Below are 10610 nucleotides of genomic sequence, written 5' to 3'. Positions count from 1 at the left end.
ATTTGTAATTGTATTTGTACACATACTTGTAGTTTGTATCGTTCTTTGTTTTTATACCCTCGCAGAGGGTATTATAATTTTGTCCTGAAATGTGTAACGCATAGAAAGAGACATCTCTGACCCCATAAAGTATATATATTCTTAATCAGCACCACAGGCGGACCGATATAGCCATGTCCGTCTGTCTGTTTCTATGCGAACTAGTCCCTCAGCTATAAAGCTATCTTAATGAAACGTTGCAGAACTCCCTCTTTCTGTTGCACGCAGCACATATGTGAAAACCAGCTGGATCGGACCACTATATCATATAGCTGCCATAGGAACGATCGGTCGAAAATTAAGTTTTTGTATGAAAACACATTTTGTTTTTCAAGATATCTTGACCAAACTCGGCATTTATTAGTTTTACTTTACTCCTCATATATGTGCAAAATCCTTTAAGGATCGGACCACTATATCATATATCTGCCATAGGAACGATCGGTCGAAATTTAAGTTTTTGTATGAAAAAACATTTTGTTTTTCAAGATATCTTGACCAAACTCGGCATTTATTAGTCTTACTAAGCTCCTCATATATATGCAAAATCCTATTAAGATCGGACCACTATATCATATAGCTGCCATAGGATCGATCGGTCGAAAATTAAGTTTTTGTATGAAAACACATTTTGTTTTTCAAGATATCTTGACCAAACTCGGCATTTATTAGTTTTACTTTACTCCTCATATATGTGCAAAATCCTTTAAGGATCGGACCACTATATCATATATCTGCCATAGGAACGATCGATCGAAATTTAAGTTTTTGTATGAAAAAACATTTTGTTTTTCAAGATATCTTGACCAAACTCGGCATTTATTAGTCTTACTAAGCTCCTCATATATATGCAAAATCCTATTAAGATCGGACCACAATATCATATAGCTGCCATAGGAACGATCGGTCGAAAATTAAGTTTTTGTATGAAAAAACATTTTGGTTATCAAGATATCTTGACCAAACTCGGTATTTCTTAGTTTTACTTTACTCTTCATATATATGCAAAATCCTATTAAGATCGGACCACTATATTATATAGCTGCCATAGGAACGATCGGTCAAAAATTAAGTTTTTGTATGAAAAACATTTTGTTTTTCAAGATATCTTGACCAAACTCGGCACTTATTAGTTTTACTTTACTCCTCATATATATGAGAAATCCTATTAAGATCAGACCACTATATCATATAGCTGCCATAGGATCGATCGGTCGAAAATTAAGTTTTTGTATGAAAAAACATTTTGTTTTTCAAGATATTTTGACCAAACTCAGCATTTATTAGTTTTACTTTACTTTTCATATATGTGCAAAATCCCAGTAATATCGGACCGCTATATCATAGGACCGCTGCCATAGGAATGATCGGTCGAAAATTAAGTTTTTTTATGAAAAATCATTTTGCTTTTCAAGATATCTTGACCAAACTCCGCATTTATTAGTTTTACTTTACTCTTCATATATGTGCAAAATCCTATTAATATCGGACAGCTGAATCATATAGCTGCCAAAGGAATGATCGGTCGAAAATTAAGTCGTATGAAAAAACATTTTGATTATCAAGATATGTTGACCAAACTCGGCATTTACTATTTTACTGGTATTTCTTAGATAGGGGCAAAGCACTATGAGCATTATGAAAAGGTTGGGTGTGCAAGGGTATTAGATCTTTGGCGTGCCGAAGATAGCCCTTCTTTCTCGTTTTATATTTAATTTGCTTTTCGAGTCGTACGTTACACGACTGCGCCTCTCGGTCGTTTTTTATTTTTTTTTTTTTTTCATAATTAGTTTATATTGAAATGTACACAATTACACGACTGCGCCTCTCGTCGTTTTTTATTTTATTATATTTTTTTTCATATTTAGTTTATAATTAAATGTACACAAATAAATAAAATACTAGTTAGTTTAGTTGATCTCAATATTTATTTATTTACTTTTCTAAACGATAAAAGCATTTCAGTATTAATACTGAAAATAACAAAACCTACTTGGTTATTGTATTTTTGTATGACTGAGTGTTTGTGTATTTCAACACTCATTACTCCAACAGTTAATATTTCGTGTCGTACGTTTCACGACTGCGCCCCTCGGTCGGTTGGGCGGGAGGTTGGAAGCAGTATGTTGGATTTTGTTCACTTTCTGGCTCAGTTAGCTTTGCTATCATGGGACCTAAACCATTCCATTTCTATTCGCTTGCGGATGGTTACCTCGATTAAATATTTTACCGAGCGGCCTGCTAAATATTCAAAAATTATCTTTTAATGCTATATGTTATTTTTGTTGTATACAGTCGAACAAATTTTGTAAAGCCATCTACTACTGCAAATACATATTTGTTTGCTTTACTATTCTCTTTTGGGCCGTAATGTCTTTAAGTCAGATGGTTTCTTCCCCTTTAGGTATACTGTGTGATATCCCACCTTCCGTTCCTGTCTTCTGTGAATATTCTATTCGTTTTAAACTATTTTTAATAATAACTTTAGCTTTCATGCTAAAAACCCAGTATATCTTACATTTTGCTTCTTCCAATAAGCCCCAACTAGTCATGGTATTTATACAAAACGTGGTTTTTCATTATTTCAGGTACATCAAATAATAATATATTTTCATTAGTCTTCCGACACACTATTCCATTCCTCATCTCAAACAATTTAAGGTCGCCTTTTTATAACAATTTAATAATGAACTATAAACATATTCAGCTCTAACGTCTAGCTCGCAGTTACAGTCTATCATAATTTTGAAACGTCTACCCTGTAAATATATCCAAAATCTACGCAGTGCATATATAATTGCTTACGTCGCCAAGTTAATATAGTGGTATTTCGCTTCCGCTTCTGTTGTACGATTAGAAAAATAGAAAACGAGACGTAATTTTTATTATATTTATTTATTTATTAATGGTCGACAAAACGAGTGTCTTCCTCATTATTCAAAAGATTGTACAATAGAATTATATGCTAAAAGCCTAGTTAAAGGATACAATTTTCTAAATAGCATCACCGACCGATGGAGGTGTTTTATTTGCCAGTCCGGCCAGCTGTGCCGCTTTTCACAGCTAATTTTGCCAGTGACGCTATTAGAGCCTACATCTAAGCAGAAGGTTGTAAGTAGGAAAAAAGTGATCTCAAGTAAAATTAAAAATTATCTTAATTTGCTATATTAATAAAGAAAATACAATAAATAGGAAAAGAGAAAGTAAGAATATTGTTAATAAGGTAAAGTAAAAAAAAAAAAGTATGTTAGATAAAGAGTGTTAAGTAGATAGGACAAAGAGAAAAGTAATGGGAAATCGCCGGTGGGGGAACATTTTTCAGCCTGTCCGGCAAGCTATGCCCCTGCTCATAGCTGGGAATGGTCAGCGACTTCCCGAAGGTATCCTGAAAGCAACGATTTCATTAGGGGAAGAGACAGTTCGGTAGAGAAAACGTGATGCAAACTATTATAATTTTTACATAGCACGCGAAAAGGATTGTGCATAGCGTAATCTGTTGTAAACGTTGATAGTAATATTGGGCGATAATTTCTGGTTGGTCTAGCCGGAAGAGAGAATTGAAGACGGCCTAGCAGAAAAGGAGAATCTATGTCGCCAAGAATCAACCTATGTAGAAGGACAACACCGAGAATCGCCCTAAGGTTGGTTAACAACGGAAGGTTGAGAAGAAGCAGTCTGCTGGAGTAGGACGGCAACCGAAGATTAGGGTCTCAATTTAAACCTCGTAAGGCAAAAAACAGAAATTGCTTCTCAATAGAGTCAATACGATCCTGGCTGTTGTTATACTGTGCAAGAGCAGTATTCAAGGATAGGGCGAGCAGGAGAGATGTACAGAACTTTTGTTATAAAAGGATTGTGTAGTTGCAAGCTTTTTTGCAACCAATTAATTCTAACTGCTTGTGCAGCGAAATTCAAACACTTAGATTAGTTTTCAAATGGATTTATTTGCCGCGCAGGGCACTTATTAGAATTTATAAGTTTTAAATTGTTGCTTGGCAGCCAACTCGAATTAGTTGTGCCTAGGTTGCGATCAAAACGAAAGACTGACTGGTTATAACAATATGTAAAGCGAATCGAAACGAAACTCCAATAAGACGCTCGCCGGTTAGAGCGAAGGGCAGCAATGCAAGCAAAGCAATTCAGAAGGAGAGTGGACAGCAGCTTACAAAGAGCGCGCAAAAAAAACTATTTGCTCTTAGGCTGTAATTATGATTGTTATTTTCTGCTGTTGGATGATGTCCGCAGCCGTCGGTGTTATCTCTGCTGTTACTTGACCAAACATTCTCCCCCCGTTGGAAGGCAAGGGCTTTCAACATCATCCTGTTTGGGCAGCAAACACAGCTTTCGTACAGCTCTACGTATGACTCCAGTCGCAGTTTGAAGCACAGCAACTCTGGATACCCCATCAGATCCAGAGATCAGCTCTTGCACTCTGGCGAGTGGCCACTTCAGCGGCGGTAGATTCTCATCCTTTACAAGGACAACATCGTTAATGGAGAGTCCAGGCTGAGGAGTGCGCCATTTGGAGCGCTGTTGAAGAAGCGTCAAATACTCTTCGCGCCAACGGGCCCAGAATACTTGTTGGAGATATGTGACGCGCTGAAAATAATTAAGCCGATTGAAGTTAAGCTGCCTTAGATCGGGCTCAATGTATGATGAAGATGGCGCTGTACCCAGGAAGTGTGCGGGTGTCAAGACGTCAAGATCACCTGGATGCTCTGAAAGTGGAAGTAATGGTCGAGAATTAATAATTGCCGTGATGTGGCAGACGAGCGTACGCAGCGAATCGAAATCCAAAATGGAAGAGCAAACAGATCGATAAAAGTGGTGCTTAGCAGTCTTCACAGCGGCTTCCCATAGTCCACCAAAGTGCGGAGAGCGAGGAGGGATGAACAACCATTCAATTGATTCGGTTAGGCAAAACTCGTTAACGGCCTTGACATGCTCGTCTCTCAGGAACAGGCGGTTCAGATCTGCTAGTTCGTTCTTGGCACCTACGAAGTTTGTCGCATTGTCAGACCAGATCCTTGAAGGTCGAGAGCGAGTCAGGATGAAACGTTTTAGGGCGTTTAGAAACGATGTTGTGGACAAGTCCTTTACAAGCTCTAAGTGCACCGCCTTTGTAGCGAAGCATATGAACAGACTGATATAGCATTTCACTGGTGGCCTGTTGCGCACTTCGTTCTTGTAGTAAAATGGTCCACAGTAATCAACGCCAGTGACCATAAAGGGATACGATGTATTAAGACGATCAGCTGGTAGGTCTGCCATTATATGCTCGGCCAATCGTGGCTTGGCACGAAAACAGATTATGCATTTGGCAACAATACTGGAGACTGTTTTTCGACCGCCAATGGGCCAGTACTGGAGCCGAATCGAAGACAATAAAGCGCGAGGTCCAGCGTGTAAGTTTCGTTTATGAAAGTAAACTATGATTGCTCGCGTCACAGGATGCTGACGGGGCAATATAATCGGATGTCGCGCTGAGAAGTCCAACGACGAGTTTTTCAGCCGTCCACCGATGCGAAGTAGGCCGAAGTCGTCAAGGAATGGTGCAAGAGAGGCCATTGAGCTAGACGGTTTGACATGCCTTCCTTCCTTCAATGCCTTGTAGTCATCGCTGAGAGTAGCCATTTGCACTGACCGCAGCAACCAATGTGTGCCATGATGCAAGTGGTCAACGGTTAGTTCAGCTCCTCGGATTCGATTTACAAATTTGTAAACATAAGCAAAGACCCGCTGCAGCTTGGAAAACGAATTGATGAACTTGCAACCAATCGAGAGATCCGGTTGCGCTGCAGTTCCGAGGAGTACCTTGTGTCGAAGTTCTGGTAAGGATTCGACAGGTACACAGGAGGCAGGCCACTCTTCCTTTCCCTTACTGAGAAAACTCGGACCATGGGCCCATAATGGAGACCGGAAGAGCTCACTAGGCAGCGCTCCTCGTGAAATTATATCCGCCGGGTTTAATTCGGTGGGAATATGATGCCATTCCATTCCAGTGGTGAGCTCTTGGATGGCTGCGACTCGGTTGGCAACGAAAACATTGAATTTCGAAGCATCATTGCGAATCCAAGCCAAAGTCACGGCAGAGTCTGACCAACAGTAATACCGACAGTCGAACACTTTCATTTGGCATATTTCGCTGAGAAGTTGAGCCAGTAATGCAGCTCCGCAGAGTTCCAGCTTTGGTACCGTGATGGTTTTCACAGGCGCGACACGCGATTTGGAGCATAAGAGACGCACGCTGGTGTTGCCATTGCACTTTGAGACTGTATAGACGCATGCTCCATAAGCGCTTAGGCTGGCATCACAAAATCCGTGAATCTCCACTGTACTGTCTGATGAGAGTGCTCGACGGGGATACTGGAATTGCTGAGTATACTCAAAATCAGCGCAGAAGTTGACCCAGGCTGTGCTTAAGTGTACGGGCAGGCTCTCATCCCAGTCCAGCCTTTCTCTCCAGAGATCCTGCATAAAAATTTTCGATTTTGTTATTACGGGACCAACAAGACCAAGGGGGTCGTAAAAGCGAGCAATTGCGGAGAGTATTGACCGTTTTGTCAGTCTGGAGGGCAACCTCAGTGGAGAGAAGGAGAAAAGGAAACAGTCTGAAGCGGGATCCCAAACGAGGCCTAACGTTTTCGTGATGTCACTGCCATCGTCAAACTTAAGCAGCGTTTCTCTATCCTCTTCCGGTATGTTTTGGAGTACAGATGTGTCGCTAGAACACCATTTGCGCAGCCTAAAGTTCCCCTTGGCGAGTAGTCCAGATGTTTGTTTCAATATCTCAATTGCTTCTTGAACACAGCTACCACCAGAAATGAGGTCATCCACGTAGAAATCTCTTTTAACAATGTCAGAGCCAATAGGGAAAGTTTTCTGCTCATCCATGGCCAGTTGGTGCATAGCTCGCACTGAGAGAAACGATGCTGGTTTTGTGCCGTAGGTGACGGTGTCTAATTTGTAAATCTGTATCTTCTGATGCTGAGACTCACGCCACAAGATACATTGAAAATAACTGTCTGCGGGTTCGACTCGTACGCATCGATACATTTTGCATATATCGCCTGTCAGGGCGACTGCAAATGTACGAAACCGCATCAGTATCGAAAACAGCTTCGGTTGGATGGTAGGACCTGCCATCAGTGCATCATTCAGCGAGTGTCCAGAGGTAGTAACTGCTGAGCCATCAAACACGACCCTTAGCTTGGTTGTAGTGCTATCCTCCTTCAGCACGCAGTGATGTGGCAGGTAGTACTTGCATTGGCCCAGTGCAGCTGAGGTAACAAGTGACATGTGACCCAAGTCAAGATACTCCTTGATAAATGCTGCATACTGGGGTTTCAATAGTGGATTACGGTCTAGTTTTCTTTCTAAGTTCAGGAATCGACGAACCGCCTGTTGATAGGAGTCACCCAGCGGATACATGCCTAGACGTAGCGGTAAACGAACTGAATAGTCGCCAGTCGACAGACGTTTAAAATTGGCCTGAAAGTGTGCCTCACAGTCGCGTTCCTCCTTGTTTGGTAAGGACTCAGGGTCGGTGCAGCATTCCAATTCCCAAAAACGACGGATTAATTCATCAATCTGTGTATTAGGCTGCAGATGCGAGTCAACCAGCAGATCTGGATTCTCCATTGATCTCATGGCCATGAATGATGATTTTCCAGCATGTGAGGCACCTCCCGTAGCCACCCAACCAAGGCGAGTCTTTTGCAATATCGGCAGTCCAGCAGCTAGTTTAATCTGGCCGACGCATAGCAGATCGAAGAACAGACTGGCTCCAATCAACATGTCGATTTGCTGAGATTTAAAGAATTCAGGATCAGCTAGTTGTATATTTGATGGAATGTTCCATGATGCAGGGTCAAGAGTGAAGCCAGGCTGATTATCGGTGATGGATGGTGCAATCAAGGCCGGGATGCATGTGGAGTACTCCGACACTCGAGATTTGACATTGATGTTGACCGAAAACCCATCGGACGCAAATGCTGCATCACCAATGCCAGAGACGATTGCTGTTGACTTGAATTTGCGCAGCTGGAGCTGATGAGCAAGACGAGAGGTGATGATGTGCAACTGCGACCCAGAGTCGAGCAACGCACGGCAAGGCACCAAGGAGCCAGCGCGATTTTTCACGTTGATGACGGCAGTGGCAAGCAGGACCACATCGTGCTTGAGATGCTGGGCGGTAGTGAGAGGCGAAGATAAAAGTGCCGCCAAGGTGTTTTGGGATGACGAATAAGTTTCGGTATCTTGAGCATTGTTTGGGCTAGAAGCAGCGATGTGACTGCTTGTGTTGCCAAGATGCAACAAGCTATGATGTTTGCTTCCACAAACTCTGCAAGCGCTGGAGCCGCAGACTCTCAGCTGATGTCCCCTTTGCAGGCAGTTTAGGCACAGCGCAAGCCGCTTGGCTTCGTGAAGGCGCAGCAAGGGCGATAAATTTGCGAATTGCAAACATTTATAAATAGAGTGGCCTGCGACTTCACAAAACACACAAGCACTCGTTCCATTCCTAGTCACTACAAACGTTCTTCTACTACTGTTGTTCTGGCCCACCTGGGAGCTAGGCGTGTACATTGCCGTAGCGTGATCCGCATTTTCCAGCCTTTGGCAACGCCTCTCTATGAAGGTTGTAAACCGCTCGCATGATGGTATGACGTCCAACGGCGCATCATCCTCCCAGCTAGCCTGCGTAACGCTATCTAGTTTTTGCAGCAACGTATGTACTATGACGCAACCGGCGATCTGTTCCACACTGCCCATCGATTTTAAAGCACGTAGATGAGAGTTGAGCTTATCTGAAAATTCGCGCAGCTGTGCAGTCGCGCCCTTGTCCACCTTTCTCAAACCCAAAATTTCAGAGATGTGTGCCTGAAAAATAAGACGCTTGTTATTAAAACGCTTATCAAGCAGTTCTAAAGCGGCAGCATAATTTGCGTTTGAAATTTCCAATGAGCGAATTGTATCCAGCGCTGTTCCTTTAAGGCATGACCGTAGATGCTGGAGTTTTTCAATGTTGGTCAAATACGGATCCTTGTCAATGACCGTGGTGAACAGGTTCGAGAAATCGGCCCATTCTGTGTAGCCTCCACTAAACTCCGGCAATTTAAGTTGAGGCAATCGAGAGTGGTTTGGAACAACAAAGGTAGAACGCGAGTCATCGGCTGCGGCTGAATTGAAGGTGGAACAATGCGGAATCTGCTGAACCTTGCTTCGATTTCCGCGCTCGCGTTGAAGGGACAGCCGTAGCTGCCTAATAGTTGACTCAAAACTTGTCTGAAGATCCTCATCAACGCTGGCATGATCCACCTCCAACAAACCATCACAGACTATCTCAAATTTCGCCTGCAAGTCAGATGCCATGCTTATGTAATCTTGCAGCTCGTAGTCATCAACATCGCGAAGTCGAGCGGGATCAAGTTCCGAGGACAATCTATTGAGTCGATCAGTTAAATTCTTGATCTTTATTTTAAAAACAGCAGCCTGGGTTCCAACCGCCACTTGACTAGCTGATGTCGCCTCATCATTTCCATTTGCACTTGCACCTTCATCAAACATTATGAATGTAGCGCACAACAAGGTTCACACAGCCGAACTACAATACAAGTCTGATCGCGCAAGTGTTCGTTCGAGCGAGATAGCGTATAGCGGGTTATAGCGCGCAACGATTAGCGGGGATTTGCTACGGCGTTTATGTATAACAACCAACTGTATGCAGATGCGCAAGCAAACGGCTCACCACACAGCTTTGCCCGAACTGATAACTGTCCGTTGACACGACAAGAACGAAGTACAAGAAAAAATAGAAAAAATGAAAGAAAGAAAAATTCACGTCGGGGTCACCAAAATGTGTAGTTGCAAGCTTTTTTGCAACCAATTAATTCTAACTGCTTGTGCAGCGAAATTCAAACACTTAGATTAGTTTTCAAATGGATTTATTTGCCGCGCAGGGCACTTATTAGAATTTATAAGTTTTAAATTGTTGCTTGGCAGCCAACTCGAATTAGTTGTGCCTAGGTTGCGATCAAAACGAAAGACTGACTGGTTATAACAATATGTAAAGCGAATCGAAACGAAACTCCAATAAGACGCTCGCCGGTTAGAGCGAAGGGCAGCAATGCAAGCAAAGCAATTCAGAAGGAGAGTGGACAGCAGCTTACAAAGAGCGCGCAAAAAAAACTATTTGCTCTTAGGCTGTAATTATGATTGTTATTTTCTGCTGTTGGATGATGTCCGCAGCCGTCGGTGTTATCTCTGCTGTTACTTGACCAAACAAGGATCGTTAAACTCTTTAGACCATCGTTTAATGAATCCAAGGACACCTTTTGCCTCATTAACAATGGTATCTATGTGAAGATTGAAACAGAGTTTAGAATCAAAAATAACGCCTAGATCCTTAACTGTTAGTATACGTTGCAAAGGGATATTGTCGATTGTATAACTTACAAGCTTAAGTGTAGTACGATTAAATGTCATAAACATACACTTTGAACAATTTAGATGCAATTGATTGGCCGAACACCAAAGTTGCATAGCGTTCAAATCGTCTTGTAAACGAGAAT

General features: G+C 42.2%; 1 protein-coding gene across 1 annotated transcript; it reads right to left on the bottom strand.

Moving 5' to 3' along the window:
• Window positions 1-3963: 3963 nt before the first annotated feature.
• Window positions 3964-10317, bottom strand: LOC116650018 (uncharacterized). Its single transcript, XM_032433353.2, has 2 exons — window positions 4818-10317; window positions 3964-4757 (listed from the first exon to the last, which is right to left on the bottom strand). Exons 1-2 carry the CDS (start codon window positions 9604-9606, stop codon window positions 4306-4308), a joined length of 5241 nt encoding a protein of 1746 aa, XP_032289244.2. The 5' UTR covers window positions 9607-10317; the 3' UTR covers window positions 3964-4305.
• Window positions 10318-10610: the final 293 nt, after the last annotated feature.

This window comes from Drosophila virilis, unplaced genomic scaffold (genome assembly GCF_030788295.1).
Source record: "Drosophila virilis strain 15010-1051.87 unplaced genomic scaffold, Dvir_AGI_RSII-ME tig00001725, whole genome shotgun sequence".
In the NCBI taxonomy this organism is placed as follows: domain Eukaryota; kingdom Metazoa; phylum Arthropoda; class Insecta; order Diptera; family Drosophilidae; genus Drosophila; species Drosophila virilis.
Note: the sequence above shows the minus strand (reverse complement) of the source record. Positions and strands in the feature narration are given on the sequence as shown.

Excerpts from the sequence above, each read along its gene's own strand:
- LOC116650018 (XM_032433353.2), bottom strand. The coding sequence starts at position 9,606 with ATGTTTGATGAAGGTGCAAGTGCAAATGGAAATGATGAGGCGACATCA. Across the intron at positions 4,758-4,817 it reads TTTGGATTTCGATTCGCTGC|AGCATCCAGGTGATCTTGAC; the intron begins GTACGCTCGTCT and ends TTCCACTTTCAG.